This window comes from Andrena cerasifolii, chromosome 6 (genome assembly GCF_050908995.1).
Source record: "Andrena cerasifolii isolate SP2316 chromosome 6, iyAndCera1_principal, whole genome shotgun sequence".
NCBI lineage: Eukaryota > Metazoa > Arthropoda > Insecta > Hymenoptera > Andrenidae > Andrena > Andrena cerasifolii.
In genome coordinates, this window is record NC_135123.1 from 7,035,744 (window position 1) to 7,053,799 (window position 18,056).

The 18,056-nt window shown below is 45.2% G+C and overlaps 4 protein-coding genes across 4 annotated transcripts in view; 2 read left to right on the top strand and 2 right to left on the bottom strand.

Annotated features, from left to right (window-relative positions):
* Cerk (Ceramide kinase) overlaps positions 1 to 1,277 on the bottom strand; it is a 31,342-nt gene extending 30,065 nt beyond the window's left edge. The window contains exon 1 of the mRNA XM_076814876.1: positions 931 to 1,277. Coding sequence (XP_076670991.1) covers positions 931 to 1,060 — 130 coding nt within the window. The 5' untranslated portion in view covers positions 1,061 to 1,277. The remainder of the gene's footprint in view (positions 1 to 930) is intronic.
* Positions 1,278 to 2,945: 1,668 nt separating this feature from the next.
* Sps1 (inactive selenide, water dikinase) lies at positions 2,946 to 6,706 on the top strand. Its single transcript, XM_076814879.1, has 6 exons — positions 2,946 to 3,538; positions 4,125 to 4,229; positions 4,410 to 4,671; positions 4,745 to 4,935; positions 5,015 to 5,259; positions 5,494 to 6,706. Exons 1-6 carry the CDS (start codon positions 3,253 to 3,255, stop codon positions 5,644 to 5,646), a joined length of 1,242 nt encoding a protein of 413 aa, XP_076670994.1. The 5' UTR covers positions 2,946 to 3,252; the 3' UTR covers positions 5,647 to 6,706.
* Positions 6,707 to 7,160: 454 nt separating this feature from the next.
* Positions 7,161 to 9,863, top strand: Ak3 (Adenylate kinase 3). Its single transcript, XM_076814880.1, has 4 exons — positions 7,161 to 7,329; positions 8,434 to 8,553; positions 8,669 to 8,841; positions 8,981 to 9,863. The coding sequence occupies exons 1-4, from the start codon at positions 7,161 to 7,163 to the stop codon at positions 9,191 to 9,193; spliced, it is 675 nt and encodes a 224-aa protein (XP_076670995.1). The 3' UTR covers positions 9,194 to 9,863.
* On the bottom strand, positions 9,864 to 13,670 carry Atg4b (Autophagy-related 4b). Its single transcript, XM_076814877.1, has 6 exons — positions 13,050 to 13,670; positions 12,582 to 12,752; positions 12,163 to 12,510; positions 11,716 to 11,997; positions 11,234 to 11,634; positions 9,864 to 11,152 (listed from the first exon to the last, which is right to left on the bottom strand). Exons 1-6 carry the CDS (start codon positions 13,111 to 13,113, stop codon positions 10,967 to 10,969), a joined length of 1,452 nt encoding a protein of 483 aa, XP_076670992.1. The 5' UTR covers positions 13,114 to 13,670; the 3' UTR covers positions 9,864 to 10,966.
* Positions 13,671 to 18,056: the final 4,386 nt, after the last annotated feature.

The window sequence follows — 18,056 nt, forward strand, 5'->3', positions numbered from 1 at the left end:
GATTGTCGGGTCGCGGCGGACAGTCTGTTGGTCCTGGACGTCGAAGGGTGAAGGATGAATGACTGCTGCTTATTATATTTGCGGAGAGTCCTGTCTGCTGGAACCTTAAAGGCTAGGGAAACAGTCCGGTTTGGTAATCGAGGCACGCTACGCGAGCAGCCTGGGTAACTTCGTAAATTGAATTTCTTGGCAGAGCCGGAGGAAAGCTTTTGCATAAGATTCTAGCGGCAAGAGCGAGCCTCAAACTTTGTAATAAATGCGATTTAGCGGGCCACCGAAGCTGAGGCATCGCCGCGGTGATCGTTGGACTTACGCGTCTCATTGTTATTCTCTAGGATCGAATCGATAAGTCGAGCTTAGAGATCCTACTTAGATACTCGTGCTAATCTACTGTCAACAAAGTGAATTCCGAGGCTGTTAATATTCATGGAAGAAGGATATATCGGCGGTGCATGCAACTTATAATCCCTTCATGCGAGGAACAGTAGCTTTTCGAGAGGAATCGTGCAGATAGTAAACAATAACAGCACTCCCGATTCGAGGCAACATATATATATGATGCTCGAACTCCCTGATCACGTCGATAATTAATCGTAAAGTTCAACCACAGAAATGGTGCATAAAGGTCTCGCACGTAACCTCAATGAAGCTAACTGTGTTTACGCTCAAGTTCCTAATTTCCTCTTCTTTCAGTTTATAGAAGAGAGAATGAAACGCAAACAGACCAGCAACCCGTGCCCAGTCAACCTAAAAACTAAGTATGCACACCAGACGCTACCGTTACTAAGAGTGTCGAGATGCTCCTTTGTTTGCAATCGGCGAGAAACGCGGAAGTCGCGATTGATCTTCGTCGCGAACGTTCTAACACACCCTAATCAAACCCTTTCCATTCACCTGGCGACAATGCAAAACGATGTCTGTGGTACTTACTGTACGGCGGTTTCTCCGTTTCCCATATTAACGTGCCGCGATGAAAGTAGACCCTGCACCGTTTCTTCTTCACCACGAACGTATTCAGGAGCACCGTCCTGGAGGATTGGTCCGTGATCTCCTGCATCATCCTGCCGGTCCACTGGTTTCCAACGGGAGTTGATAATCCTTCAATGCGGAGGCCACTGGCACGTCATCTCAGTGCCGATCGATCGGCGATATGCGGGAAAATCGTCACGGGGATCGGGAAACAACGGTCGCGAAACTTAAAACGTACTCCCGCCACAACGTTACACGCTCTCTGACTCGCGCACGACTGCAGTACGCGATCGACTCACGAGGCAATCGTGTCAAACCGTGGCCGCTCGGCTCTCCATACGATTCCCTCCGAACTTTCCCGACAGAGGGCGACGAACGTCAGTCGATTCTCCTAAACCCTAAGCCATTTGTATTCGCAGCATTTCATTTACTTTTAATAGATCGATAATCATGTTATTTAGACAATTATGAATAATTGGTAATGCGAATCGACGGAGGTTATTAGAAATAAAGCACTCCGTGGGATTATTAAAGAAATTAATTAAATGCAAATCTAGTTGGAATTTGGATCAGCCTGACGGTTGCGATTTTTGGTTTCGAATTTCGAAACTTCGAATTCTTGTATTTTCAGTTCGTCAGCCCTTCTGTGTTATATAAATAATTTCAAACGCCTATGCTAATTTCACGGTGGAAAGAGCTTCGGTAAGGTGCTCCGTCAAGCGTGGAAACAAAGTGCTAGGTCGTCGACTCCTTTCCCTTTCCAAGACCATGCGAATAGCGCTGCATTCTCGCTGCAACGAAAGCTGGGTTTTTGTAGTTCGGAGCTAGGACCGGAGTGTTGCATCATTTCTACTTGAATATCTTCCAGAGTTCGAAGTTCCCGGAGTTTGAGTAAATTCTGTACCTTTCTGATTACTGAGTTTATTGGTTGGTGATTGTTCATTCAGAAATGAATGATTGAGAGCACTATGGGGAAAGTTGGAGAGAATCGTTCAAAGATCTATATTATCTACCACTGTTACAGAAACGCAAAGGGATCTTTTTATTTGGATAATTCAGAGCTGCGATTTTATCGACATCTGGCTGACGACGCCTGCCACCTGGGGACTATCTGATCAGCCCGTATATACGATAACATAGTTACATGGGTAACTGGAAACGCGTTTTCAGAAGATTAAAAACATTTCCACGTAACTCTACTTCACGATACTCTATCTGAAATAGTTTTACTTCCGAGACAAACTAACTAAACGTTAAATTGCTTCCTCGAACGCTCTACAAAGAATTCCAATACTTGTCAAACGCAGAATTATTAAGATTTGCGCGGGAAACGAGCAGAGGTGCTCACGGTCGTTCCAAAAACGTATATCGCAAAATCATCTCGTATTTTATAACATTAAGTGTCTGCACTGTCTAATCCAGCTTAAACCCGTCGAAAACGTCTCCTCTTTAATTCTAAATCCAGAATAACATTTCCCAAACTCCAAATTAATTAGTACTAATCACAGAAAAGCATCATTTATCCAAATTGCCCCCACCATCGCCACTCATCTTCGCCGCTCCATTACACTTGCTAACATACGAATCAAATTTTTAATTTATAATACAAAATATTATTCAATCACCGATTCGATCTGAAGTGAAACAGACACGAGATGATATCTAACCCCTCCAACGATTACAAAGCGTCGCGAATGAACCGCGAAACGGAGAAGTATTGCCGGTCCTCGCTAGAACTTATCGGGAGCAAAGCGTATGTGCGGCACAAAGGCACACTTGTAGCGTCGGCTTCCTGGCGACAAGGCTACAGGGACGCCAATATACAACGCGGGCGAAACGGTGCCGTAACGACGTACCTGAGGGGCAGGCTTGAGGTGCGCGTGCGTGGATTCGAAAGGACCAATCAGAGGGGAACAGCGCCACGGTAGGGACATCGGGGGGGCTCTTGGTGGCCTTGCGCGTTCTTCCGATTCTGTAAAAGCTGGAGGCGCGGCCATTTTGTCAGCTCATACGATCCCGGGCAGTCGACGCCGGTGCAAAGTATAATTCCCGTTTGCGACGAGTTCGTGTACCGTGCCCAGTGGCTGTCTGTCGGCGGCGTTCGCGGTTACGGTATCACGGTCGCCAGTGTGAGAACCTGCTACGCTCGTGGATATCGCGCAGGAATCGTCGGGAAGCCGTCGTAGGAGAGCCGTTGTCGCCAGGGCCGCGAGACGCGCCGCGTACCCGCGTCGTCAGTTTTTGTGTCGGGTCCCGTAATAATAGTTTAGCTTTTAGCGAGACATGGCGGAGCTACAGGGAACCCCAGTCAACCAGGACGCCCTGGCCGTGGCCCAGCTAGAGCTCGGTGGGAATCCGAACGCCTTGGCGTTGCGTAGGCCATTCGACCCCGTGGCACATGATCTAGACGCGACCTTCCGTCTTACGCGGTTCGCCGACTTAAAAGGATGAGGGTGTAAAGTCCCTCAGGAGGTTCTTGGGAAACTCCTCGAGGGACTACAGGCAGACGATGGTAGCGCACAAGATCATGAGCATGCCCACTTTATGCACATGGCCATACCACGTATCGGTGAGTATACACGCTGGACATTATCGCGCGCGTACCCTTAATATGCGCCGACATGTTTGATTTTTATACCGCGTCTCGGCGCTCTTCACGTGTTCATCGGATTTTATCGACGATGCAGATATGAACATTCAAATTTTTTTCCGCCGCTGCTCTTTCGACGTGCAACGCGAGAAACACGGCTCGAAATTATATTACCCGATTGTAAAATATTGCTTGTTATAATTTCTCGTGGCCAATGATACTTTATAGTATTTCTGCATGAGTAATGGGAAGAACTATCGCTTACTGCGAACATTTTTCGGTTGAAATGATTAATTTCGTGCGGCACGAGGGTCCCGGGCGCGATCATCACGGTAGACGGCCCTGCCGTGCTAACCGCCATATTGTCTCCCGCCTGATTTCTCCCACGCCACCGGAAATGTGAGTGTTCTCAACTTCTTGAAATCCAATTGAAGTTTATCGTACCACGCGATTTCATATGATACATCAAAGTGAATTTCTCGGGAATAAGACTTCGGAGAACATGTTGCGAAATATGAAATGTTGAATTTTAAATAGTAATTAAAAAAATCTCCTTTTGTTTCAGGCATTGGCATGGATTCCTCCGTGACTCCGCTAAGGCATGGCGGGCTCAGTTTGGTGCAGACTACAGACTTCTTCTACCCGCTAGTCGATGACCCTTACATGATGGGTAAGATACAAGATAGTATCGTGCGTAAATAAAAGCATTTTGTTGTATCAGTTGCGGCGTTCCTCTTAAGTTTGCAAAAAAGTTCTGCCACCTAAGTAGTGGCTACAATCTCATTTGTTAAGGATAAAAATTTCTTGTATGGCATCCTGTTTGACCACTGCTATTGGAGTACTTTTCCAGGTAAAATTGCGTGCGCGAATGTTATCAGCGATTTGTATGCGATGGGTGTCACAGAGTGTGACAATATGTTAATGTTGCTGGGAGTCAGTACAAAAATGACCGAAAAGGAGCGGGACGTTGTTGTTCCTTTGATCATGAGAGGGTTCAAAGATTCTGCCTTGGAAGCTGGCACAACAGTGACAGGAGGTCAAACAGTTGTTAATCCTTGGTGCACAATAGGTGGTGTTGCTTCTACTGTCTGCCAGCCGAACGAGTACATTGTGTATGCGTCTTTGTACGAGTTGTATCACACGTGTGTCCACGTACACCAGGGTAACAATAGCTTTTTAATGCAGGCCAGACAATGCAGTGGTCGGCGACGTTCTTGTTCTGACGAAGCCTCTCGGAACCCAAGTCGCCGTTAACGCCCATCAGTGGTTAGACCAACCAGACCGCTGGAACAGAATAAAGCTCGTCGTTAGCGAGGATGATGTGAGAAAAGCCTATCAAAGAGCGATGGACAGCATGGCCAGGCTTAACAGAATAGGCAGGTGTTTAAATACTGTACGAAGTAGACGAAAGGTAAAAGGGGTAAAGTAAAATCTGATTTTCCGTTCTTTTTATAGCGGCCAGATTAATGCATAAATACAATGCGCACGGAGCGACAGACGTCACTGGTTTCGGCCTGCTGGGACACGCACAAAATCTGGCCAAGCACCAGAAGAATGAAGTTTCCTTCGTTATTCATAATTTACCTGTTATCGCTAAAATGGCAGCTGTTGCGAAGGCGTGTGGTAATATGTTCCAACTCCTCCAAGGTCACTCGGCAGAAACCAGCGGAGGATTGCTTATTTGCCTACCAAGGGAACAGGTGTGTAATGATCTATGCATCAACTTGTCGCATAAGCCCCTGCTAATACAGTAGAGTATACTGCTTATTATAGAATACTCTAAAGAATGGCAGGGAGAGAAACAGAGACTTCCATGCCGATTTGCAGTTTTTAGCATTTTGGTGCCGTCAAATCTCTTACACTTCATTACGTCGCTTCTAATGTCCTCTGCTGGCGAAGTTCTTCGTCGTTCATCAAATACTCTTGTCTTCCAGGCCGCAGCATATTGTAAGGACATCGAGAAGCAGGAAGGATATCAGGCGTGGATTATCGGTATCGTAGAAAAAGGGAATCGCACAGCAAGAATAATCGATAAGCCACGAGTTATAGAAGTTCCAGCTAAAGAGAAAGATGGAGAGCTCTGGTAAAAAGGCGTGGAAGATTTTCTTTTGCTCTTTGATTTACATTCATGTATCTAGAAAGTACCACACGCAACACAGGCAACACGCATTTACACATGCAGATTCAGGGCACCTACATGTGCACGTTATAATGCCAAGAGCTAAGGGAGTTTTAAGTCTGGCTCGCTAGATGAAACATCGATAAATACAGTTCACAGCAGTTTCGATTATATTTTTGTTCCATAGGTTAAAGACGTGATGTATGACGATAACAGCTCGTATTATATGTTATCTTTACTGAAGTTTAATCTCGAGTTTAAGCCTAGGAAGGTAAAAAAAAAACGGTCTCTTTTATTCTTATCTGTGGCAAAAATAGAGACTGTTACGATGACACGTCTGTAAAATGTTCTTAGTAGTCTTCCTGACAGCTATGAACTCTGATTCGGAACTATTTGACGGAAAAGTATGGGGGAGCAATGAAGATGAGTTTAGGTATAGTCTTTCTAAGGAATAAGACTTAAAAAAAAAGTACGTGTAAGTGTAGCCTCTGGTAGCACTAGGCTCGGGCTAAGCTTTTCAACTGCATTTGATCAAACTTGCAATACGTTGGGAGACATTTGGGGTGCTTAGTGTTAATGAAGATTGTTAAGGAACAGAAATGGATAGCTCGTGATCACAAAGAATCTATAAATATATTTTAAGGGGGGTATAGCAACTTCACGAAAGGTTTTAAACGATATAATGTACATTACATTAGTCCGCGGATTTATTAAAGAAAAAGTCATACGAGTCCTAGTTCTATAGATGAAAATTTGTAAACAGAAAAATTACTACCCCGTAGTAATGCGATGATTAAGCCGTTCGACAGGCCGACGAGGATTTTCACGAATTTGTAATTCTGATCTACTGTTACATAGAACGCGTAAGATGTCCAAATGAGAAAGATAAAGGCCTTCTCTAGTTCTCTCGTTACATACGCTTTTGACAAGTGATGATAAAAAAAAAAAAGAAAATACAAGAAAACGAGCACAGGCCCTAACGTTGTATTACTTTTTCATATAAATAAAGTGCTACTTTGTCAATAAAATTACAGTACCGTTGTTGTCACTATATACCCTTCCTTACGCTTTTCTTGGAACGAACTTGTTTACGCGAAATATTTCGAGCAAACAAGCGTTTGGCGGCGGTTCATCAAATTGCGAAATGCAACGGCCGGCTTGCGTCATTGGTGTATGCATATCCGGTTCTTGAAGCTTAACCCAAGGCAGCCAACAGATTAATGACTAAAATAACTAGACCCTTTCATGCATTGGTCGATCGCTTGTCGGGCGACTCGGTAACTGGTCGTGCAATCGCGGTTCACAGGTCACCCACTATAGATCGGCCGATATATTTTCCCTCCCCGGTCATAGTCGTCACGGCATTCCCGCGTTAAAGCTTGTCGTCGGAGGGAAAAGTATCGGGAGAGAAGAGTCTGCCGAGTTCGACCTGACCGTCTCGCATAGTGGTTTCTCCATTCGGGTTTTCAAAGTGACGATTTAATGGTAGCGCTGTCCACGTGGTGTGCCAAGGCTGCGGCCTTCAGGGCCGTGATGCTGGGTGCCCCTGCATCCGGCAAGGGCACCATGTCATCTCGAATTGTCGAACATTTTAAAGTGACTCACATATCTAGCGGTGACAAGTTGCGTCTTCATATGACCAGTGGCACCGGTACGTGCATCAACCATAAACCATTATTCTGTTCGTTATCGACACTACTCGAATGTCCCTTATCTCTTCGAACTGGACTTTAGACCACCATTGTCCCCCTCCACCTCCCTTTCCGTGAAACCAACATTGTCAAACACAGTTTTGGGTTTTAGGTGTATCGATGGTACATAAAATGCGCTTCTGAGCCCGAATACCATCTTCGGGATGCTTTGTTTCCCGAAACACAAAATGAAGAACGCTCCTTTCTTCGAAGTCCCTTAACCAGGTTACGGCTGTCCTTGTTTCCTGACTTGTCTTGCACGTTTTAGAATTGAATTCCACAAGCCACGCTCGTTTCTCGATCCTCTCTGTTTCTCTCGGCCTTTGTTGTCGCTTCGAGTTACGCACACATGCGCGATACGTTGTCGATATATGTACGCATGAGGAATTAATTTGACGCACTTAATAATTTCCCTTCGACACTTTAATTGAGGCAATATGCATGTGACTACTATCGAAGACGGCTCGAATAATACACGCGCCCCAGTTATCTGCATCAGTTCGTCCAGCAACGTGTAACGATTTCTTGACTTAAAAGTATCGCACAGACACGTGTTCTTTGTAAGAATAAAACCTACGTAGATCACCTTGAAAGTTAAACGAAGAAGGCGTGGACGAATTTCGTTTAGTCCGCTGATAAATTAAAATATCCTTTATAGAAGCCTTCCCATTGTGGAGACGGCTAACTGGACGCGATTAGATTGTCCCCTACTCTCGCAATTCTGATATAATTGCGAAGGATATCCTTATCAATTCATTCGGCCGACTACCCTATTTATAAACAATGCAAAAACGTCCGTTACGCGAAACGAGTAAACAAACTTCGTCCAATTACGAGGCACGATTTCGATTGGAATTTTCATACAAATCTTAAGCGTACTTGTCACGACGGATTTAATAACTCTCAAAGACAAATACGTCCCCGCGCTACTTTTGATTTATGGACGAAATTATTAACCCGTTTCAAAGTCCGTCGCAATATTAATTGGCAGAGAAACAATTACGCCATAAACGGACCGACGGACGTTCACGACAGAAATTTAAAAGGTTGTTTCAACAATATAGAACTGGGCAAAGCTGTAGCGAGTTACGTGCTGTCCGGCAAATTCGTTCCCGATGACGTGATGATCTCGATGATCAATAAAGAGATCGAGACGGTCGGGGATAGAAATTGGCTGTTGGACGGTGAGTGATGGTACAAAATAGAAACTCTAATATTCCTAGCGTTGGCCGTGAACGTGTGACGACGACGACGACGCGCTCGCGACTAAATTCGACTAAAAAGTTGGCATCGGTACAGGATTCCCGAGAACATTGCAGCAGGCGGAAAAGTTGCAGAAAGCCCACTCCGTGAACCTCGTCCTCTACCTCGACGTGCCCGTTTCCGTGATCTTGAACCGCGTGAAGAACAGGTGGGTTCATCTGCCCAGCGGGAGAGTTTACAACATCGGGTTCAACAGTCCGAAAGTGCCGGTAAGCCGAAGCTGAAAGCTCGATTCTCGTTAAAACGTATCCCGTCAGCATTCTGCCAACCAAGTAGAATCTCTGAATTAGATTTCGGTCTTCCTTTACACTTGCTGACACGAAGTATTGATCTGTGCCTTTTCAACAGGGCAAAGACGATGTGACTGGAGAACCTCTGAGCAAAAGGGACGACGACAAGGTTGAGATCGTGCAGAAGAGGCTGGACAGGTATAGCAAGGAAAATGAGCCCATTTTAGAGTTCTACCAGAAGCTGGGGATACTGGAGTCTTTCCAGGGTGACACTACCAACGAGTTGTGGCCTCGTGTGCAGGGCACTATAGGAAAATTCTTGTCGTCGTAGCTTGTAAATTGCTAGGTGAATTAGTTGAAACTTCGGACGGTCCATAGTGATCGCATGCTTCCAATAGTTTTAGTGTTACTTTCTGTACGCACACATATTGACGAATTGAACGAATGTATATGAAATCTGAGAGAGGTTTATAATATATTTTTCTGTAATTTTTATACGCGCGATGATTGCAACCTAATTTTACATTGGTATAGTACAAAGCTTTTTAATCTGTAAATATGTACAATTCCCGCTTGTTTCGTGAAAGTTTCATTGAATTTGATACTGTATCTTAACTTTTGTATCTAGAGGTGCCCTGTATGATAATGTCGTCATATCAGATTTGGTGGAAAGGATTATTTCCTAATCAGAAGGAAGCACATATTTGTACAATAATCCACCGAGAAGTTTCTAATTGTAGATACACTGATTTAGATATTTTGGCAAGTTCGATTTATCATCGTTTTATATGAGATCCTTTATAAGAGCAGAGTATTGTATAGCACTATACAGAGAGGCATCAGAGAAGCTGATACTGATTCTAAGGTGGTGGGAAATGTTTGTAGGGCTTATGTAACTTCGATACACGAAAACACGTTATATATTCCGTTAAATTGTTATTGATCGAATGAGATGTACTCGCAACCATAAACGGGAAATAAAGAGAGTATTGAAACGGTAATTTTTATAGCTCTCACCATGTTTATTTTTAACTGTACCGATATACGCTTTAACAATTTTCAGTTGTGTACAGACTTTTAACAATATGAGTATAATATACATTATATATATATATATATATGTATATATACCATGCTCGCATCTTCTTGAAAAATTAAGTCGTTCTTCGGTAATAACAGTAGCTTAGTAATATATACGTCTGTTAATAGCATGTTTCATTTCCATAACATAAAACGTTATGTCGAACGCAGTGATATGGCGCGCTGACGCGCGGAAACTTAGCATAAGTTCAGTATAGTCGTCTGTGGCGAGAAATTAGCACATGAAATAAATAAATAACTTAGGGTCTCATTGCTAAAAGCTTAATGTAACTCAGGCTTAGATGTTATAAGGTAGATATGGTTCGATTAGACGACAAAATGAAATCTGGTCATGTTACGCCTCGCAAGGAATATCTAACGTTGCTGCATTAAAAAATAAGTTACGTCAGGAACATTTCCACAAGGAATTCAGAAATGTTTATAAAAATTACTCTTCGTAGCAAAATCGTCAGCTTACGGTCTACGCAAGTCTCGACGCGTATCATCGATGGGAACGCATCGAATGAAGAATACACATCCTCGAAACGATAATTATATCACTACGATGTACGCTAAATTAATACCTAGGGATTACTAAAAGCAAGAATTTTTTGAGATCAAGAAACAAGGTAAGAGATGTTGTGCAATAACGTACTCGAATATAAAAGCCGCATTAAATTATGATCACAGAATTACGTATTGACGATAACGCTTTTAAAGTCTATAGTCTGTTTTTATCGCGATTGGAAAATATTTGACATGCTAATCCATGCCATTTAGCGGGCACGCTTGAGATCTTGAAAGTTCGCTTCGCGGCAGAAAATCCGTCTGGTAAAATAATATTCAACTGGTCTAACATAATGCAAAGTTGCATCTACTATAGTCATAAATTGGTTTTCTTCCTTGTACGTGTGTGGACGAATGAGCGGAGAATTATGATGAACGTAATATTAGTCACCATTCTCCAAAGACTATCGATGAATGTCTTTAAGTACGCTATATTTAAATGTCCGTGGTAGACGTCTCACTGAACCAGTTCGAACTCTTCGCACTCGTCAAGATCATCATCATAGGTTTCATTACCTGCGAAAGAGGTAGCAGAAGGAATTATGCTTTCCACAATTTCAATCTTCTGGTGGAGATCCTTTCCGCTCCCGTCGCAGAATAAAAACATCGGATAGTCGACCTTTTCATCCTCCGGCACCAAGTACTGCAACAGAAAAGAGATACTCGTTAGAAGTCTGATCCCCTTAAACTGCACGTCCCCGTTTTGGGGTACAGCGATACATACAGAGGGAGCGACCTCCATAAAATTCGTGAACTGCGTTTTGTTGTGAAAATAGAACCCGACGCAACAGCTGGGATCCATTTTCGAAATCAACATCTTTCTCGGCGAGGTACAGTGAAAACTCGTCAGAGGGAAAGTGTCTTTTAATACGTCGACGGTCTCTTGGCAATAATGCGGATCTAGATTGATCAATTTGTCTTCCTGGAAACCGATGAAATAAAGCGAATGTCTAGGTCGACCGCCGATAACACCGATGCAAGTGTCTAACGTAAGTAAATGTGTCAAGCAGGATGCATAGACAGGATTTAACTTGTCAGCACCGAGTCTTAAAGGTACAAAAAGTATAAGAGATTTCCATTTGCCGTCGGGCAGCTGACACACGTGTTCTACATCCTGCAGATAAACTGTAAGAATGCGTTAGGAATTAAAACCGGAGAACATAATTCTATTTAGCTAAGATATAAGTAGCTTAGCTATCGTATCACCTGCGCAGTCCTGAGCAACATAAACAGCCAAGTTACTGAATACTGGATGATGTTCCGCCGCGCGCTCTACCGCTTGGCATAAGAGATGAGCAACGGAGGAAGGCCCGTACCAATCTCCGGCGCGCTTTCCCCAGAGCGCTCCTAAAGATACAAGTGCGTGTATAGAGAACGGGGATATACGTTCGGGTAGATCGCCAAACGACTTTATAATTAATCTGTGATTATATTCGTCCAGTTTCTGCTGCTCCGTTTTCATCGGTTGGTCCGGCTGCCACCGCCATTCTGCAGGGGAAAGTCTTGTTGTAGGAGAATACAACTGTAGGTACATGATAATCGATACTAAGGTACCGATGAACCATGGTAAATATAATAACTATGTACTCGGCACATTTATTTACAGTTATTATATTAGAATTTACTGCTAAAGTCTGTAAAGAAAATATATGCCTCGCCCAAGGAAATGGCAGACCAGTGCCTGCGCCAACATCATCTGACCACTGCGCAGCATACAGCCCCAGCCGCAGTCAGTGGTGAACGTCGATCCGTTTAAACTAGGAAACTCTCTTCTATATGTCAGCCAAAGACGAGACGCGAAATCTTTCTTAAATTCTTCTATACTATCTTCGAAACTAATAGCATCCATCGCCAAAGATATCTCGCTTCCAGTGTCTAAAGTTTTATCCGCTTCGGAAGCCTTTTCTAGAAACTCCTCTGGCTTCTTACGATACATCTTGCCGAGCAGGCAGACCGGAGATTCTTTGGAGAAGTTCGGTTTCACCATCTTAATGGTCCAGCCTTGGAATAAATTAAAAGCCGATAAAACTTGCTGCAGCGCGAACAGCTGTACGTACTGCTATTACACTAACCATATTTGACGTTGTTCCACATAGACAATAGCTTTGTCTTCACTTTACTGTCGACCTCTGTGGCAACATTAGAATCATCCATGGGTAATCCATTGTTCAGCTGTATGCTGGGAACACGATCTGTGGCAATCATTCCGGAGAACAATCCTATCGTGCTGTTACTAAAACCCCCTGGGAATCAAAGCGACCATTAATACGCCGAGCTAAGTGGTGCTTCCGAAGACCCATAAGCCTAAAACCGGAAACGCGAGGGAGTATATCTTTCGCGTAACCGAGCCGAGCACAAAGAGCCGAATACGATCGCGGTACGATGACTTAAACTCGAGCATCGAGGTCGGTATGACTAATAGAAACGATTCATTGGCCGTTATACGCGATCCTAAGCAGCGGAATTCGGGGAAAGAAGGGAAGCAGTTTCTCGGTAATCCTCGTGGGCGGATTTGGCTTCGCGTTAGGTCCGACACTCACCTAACCTCTCCCTGGAGGGCTGCACCTGCCCATTCATGCCCAACAAGTAAATCTTAGACAGCATGCACTCCGAGACATTTAAGTACCGCCAACGGGGACGGCAATCACATTTCACGCCCGCGTACGCGCACGGTTACGATGGCATCGCAGCTGGTCGCGTCCTATCGCATCCCGCCCCAGCGAACGATTTCCTATTCACGTAGAACGATCCAACACGATTATGCATCGGCCCCGCACGAGCCACCACCATCAGCAGACCCGCTGTCAACAGTCAACGCTTCATTTTACGCACTGCCAAGTGAAATACCAGCTCCGTAAGACACTCTAAATATGGTTTGTCGCCGTGAGGACGCGGGACAGCTCGGTAACCGGAGGACAGGCGACGCGACGACTGGAGAGCAAACGATCGAAAATAGGTTTAAGAGTGGACGCGTAGACGCTCGAGCCGCCGACACGAAAGGACGCGTGTTTACAATGAGGCGTCGCGTGAAATTTAAAGCGCTCGCTCGACGCCGCCACCGCCGCGCCGCGGCGAAGCGGCGAAACGCGCGAGTGCACGCCAGCCAGCCGGACTGGCATGCACGGATTGCGCTGATCAGATCTGATTTCGAAACGATCTTATCTTATCGATGTTTGCACGCTCTCGAACAGCTTTTAATTGCACGGATAAATTAGCGGAAAAGAATAATCAACTCTCTTCCCTTTTCCTCTTCGGTCGACGCGCGATAATTCCGTTGCATTTTTCCGTGTCGCCTTTTGTTCGCGTTCCCGATACACTCTCTCGACGTGCATACGTTCCTCCCGCGAGTTGGTGCCCCGATAAGAGAGACACTCGCAAGAAGCCTCTTTCGCGATACTCTTTATCTGCGGGAAGGGAATGCTTTCAGGAATTTTTCAGATTAAACTAATGCAATCGTCGACAGATCGAGGAGTATAACGCGTCACGGGTATTACGAACGGCACTCGAACGCTTCCCAAAGCGGCGGCACGCCATTCCGTTAATTAACACTCCACCTGCCGAGAGGCTGACAAACGCTGCGCCGCTTTCATCCGGAATTAAAACTCCCAATGAGCGGTTTCGCTCCGCGGGCAAGCGAGCGAGCGTCAGCCGCGTTTAACTTATTCGAAGTTATTAATTAAAAAGTTCGCCCCGGTTGAAGTCGTCCAAGCGACGGCACCCGTATCCTTGCAAGTAGAAATTCAGCCGGCACCGTCGCGCGGAGGTGGACCCGCGATTCCCCACCCCGACTGTCCGGTCCTAATTGATTATTATCCGGGACGGAATAAAAATTCACGGGGGAACCGGATTAACGGGTGGGACAAGAGGCCGCGACCGGGTGCTACATTATCCCCCTTTGTCGCGGCGTAATAATGCAGTTTTATCGCGGCGAGGGCGGGGAGTCAGGGAAACGGTCCGAATGGGAAAAGGCTCGGGACCAGATGGAACGGAGATGGGCAACGGGGAGAGCTCTCGGGCACGAAAAAGAGGGGCGCACAGAGGGACTGTCATGCGCGTCTCGCCGCGGAATAACCAATGAGGTACGCGTATCCCGGCTTACCTCATTGATTACCACGTTCGCGCTCCGTTCTAAATTTCCCATTGTGCCCGTTGTCGTCGTCGTGGTCGTCGCTGGGAAATATGAATCGGCGGTGGCGTGGCGTCGTCGTGCCCCGACGGAGGAAGATTGATGGAAAGGAAATGGAACGGCCTGCCTGTCAGGACAATAATCTCTCTCCTGGCCGTGTTGCATTAACAATACCCCCCGGGCAGGTGCATTGAAAAGCTTCGGGGTAAATCTCTGAGGGGGCGAGAGGCGCAGAGGGCGGAGGGCAGAAGGGGCAGAAGGGTAGGGGGTGCCTGATAGGGAGCTGGGGCGAGGATATTTCCCTGTGTATACACCTGTGCGCGTCGTTAGTAAAACGCAACGATAGCTGGAAAGTCAAGAAAGGGACACGCACAGCCTAGGATAATTATTTCCCTCCAATAAGTATAACTCGCTGCTGTGCCCACGGGCGGAGGCAGCGGGTGGTAGGTGGCGTAGGACGGAAATTAGGTCATGCAAGAGTATCGACGGACCGACGTAATCACAGTGCACGAATAAGGATATTAACGAGTCACGGTTGTTCCTCGAGATCCTTCTTCTGCCCCCGGCGCGTTGGCAACCGGAGGGGTTGCCGTCGCTCGGGCAATCGACGCGCCATCTTCTGACGTCATCGTCAAACCGACGAGATTGGCATAATGCGAAAGATTAGCGGAAATTGGCCCATTAACCCTCGGTATCCTTTCGAGAACGCATTACGGTGCATTGCAATGTTTTAGACCGTTCGATATCCCGGGGCTTTCGGGCCGTAGATGCTTCAGACACCAGCGACGCCTGTTCAGGGAACGAGTAGGAAGTCGAACGCAAAAGCTGGCCGAAATCAAACGGCTCCCGGATCGCCATTCCGCGGGTACAGCGTTCGCGCGAGGATCGTTATTGCGCGGCTGATAATTCCTATCAGGAGGAGACTCATTAGCCGGAGCGCGGCTTGAGCAACCGTGCAAATATGCACGGCTCGCCAAACGCGGAAACGCCTGGCAGCTTTGCGCGATATTAGCCCGCGGGATCGATAAATCGACCCGACATCCGGCCGCGAGCGCGCTCACGCGGGACCGCGAATTAAAAGTCTATCGCGTACCGCGATATCTCTCGGGGCTCGATCCAATCAGTTCAATCGGAAGGGGGATAAAGCGTCTATTCCGACGTGACCCAGTTGGCTGCTTCTTCTCGATCCCACTAATTATTCAAAATCGCCGGGTCTCACGAGCGAGCGGCGATATTCCCGGCCCCAGTGACCAGCCACCGTCCGTCGCAAACGGAGAGGGAATAAATCGTCGGCGAGACACGCGGCCGCACAGTGGGCCGGATTTAAAATTTGGCGCCCTTTGGGTCTTCTTTTTAAGATATCGGAATGAAATTTGCGCCGAAAAATGGGAAAGAATTATTCCTTTCTAAGGATGTATAATTTAATATTTCTTACATTTATTTAGTTATTTATTTTTCAATTTTTTTGACTTATTTGTGGTAGAAAGAAAATTAGTTCCGTTTATTTGGTACCTTATTTAATGCCATTTTCAGTAGTTTAAATGGAATGTTCGGGATACTTTTCGTTTCCAAGTTATAAGCAAAAGTTGAATAATAATTGAGTGCAGCCAAATATCGTTTTGTTTAAATTAAAGACCAATTTTTTGCGCTAAACATCATCTTCTATTAGTAATTAATGTAAATGATGTGTTTGAAAATAATTCTGAATATAGTAAGAAAATTTACGATATTTTTTAAAATTGACAAGGAATATCTTTCAAGTCCCAATGAGTCCCAACTTCGAATCAATTGGAATATTTTCAGTACACCCTCCTCTACGCGATTATGTAAAAACCACATCCTACTTCGTCCTACTTTACTAATTATTACTGTTTAAAGCGATATCGGGACTCCGCGAGACACTCTTCTAAGGATTTGTTTATATTTTAGACATATGGAATTGTTTATGCTATGGTGCAGATAAGCCTTCGGCTAAAATTGTATTCTCACTCTCAATAGGTACTATTAAATATAAAAAGATAGTTGAGTTTCTTGATTTTATTTCAGTATCAGCTCTGCAGCTTCAGGATCTAGTGGTTTAATTTTAAGGTCGATATGTATGGGTCGGACGTTAATAACAATCTATGAAATACGTCTTCATTTGTGGCAATTCTGAAATGTTTTCGAGTATTGTTTTCACGTGCCTACAATGTAAACAGATCCTTAGAAGAGTCTCTGAGTTTCTCGCGGAGTCCCGATATCGGACGCGAGTGCGTCGCACGACGCGCTTTAAACAGTGATAATTTGTAAAGTAGGACGAATTAGGCTGTGGTTTTTAAATAATCATGTAGAGGAGGGTGTACTGAAAATATTTAAAATTGGTTAGAAGTTGGGACTTGAAAGATATTCTTTGTCAATTTTAAAAAATATCGGAAATTTCCTCACTGTATTCAGAATTATTTTTCAACATATCATTTACATTAATTACTAATATTAGTATATATATATTTATTAATTTAAACAAAACGATATTTGGCTGCATTCAACTATTATTCGACTTTTGCTTATAACTTGGAAACGAAAAGTTTCCCGAGCATTCCATTTAAACTACTGAAAAGGGCATTAAATAAGGTACTAAACAAAAAGAATTGATTTTTTTCTATCACAAATAAGTTAAAAAAATTAAAAAATAAATAAATAAATAAATTTAAGAAATATTAAATTATACATCGTTAGAAAGGACTAATTTTTTCCTATCTTTTGGCGCCAATTTTATTCCGATATCTTAAAAAAAAATCAAAAGGCGCCAAATTTTAAATCCGGCCCACTGTGGGCCGGGGATCTCGAGCGGAGGGCTGGAGGCTTCGGTACGTGCGGACAAGTGCGGCTAAGTTAAAACAAACTCGCGAAACTCGCGGAGTTAGTAGGGAGAAAGGGGGACGGAGCGGGACGATTGATTAATGCCCGGCCGCAGCTGTTCGAGCGCTGAAAAAGCGCGGCCGCGAAAGAAGCAGAGAAGAGATTGGCAAAGTTCGCGGTGGCGAAATGAGATCTCGAAAAGGGAAACTCCCAGGCGGCTTGCGGCCAGAGTTGCGCGGCGCGGCAGCGAGAATGAGAATTTAATATCCGCGCGGAACTGTAGGTTGCCGAGGTAGGTCGACTGGCGCCGAATTCTTGCCAATCCGCGCGTACCCGGTGATTGAATTTCAGCTGGTGTATCGGCCCTGCTCTGGGACGCCGCTGCGCTTCGTTATTGCGCGGGCACTGGGCCCACGGGCACGCTGGATTCTTCCCTTCCCGTTTCTTGGACCCCTTGACGTTGGATTCTGAAATGCCTCGCGACAAGGTGACGCGCAGATCTGGATGATGGAGAGGCAATTCTGGGCGGGTGTTCTGGTAATCGTTGGGGAGGCTCCTCTAAAACGTGAGCCAGCTTCTCCGA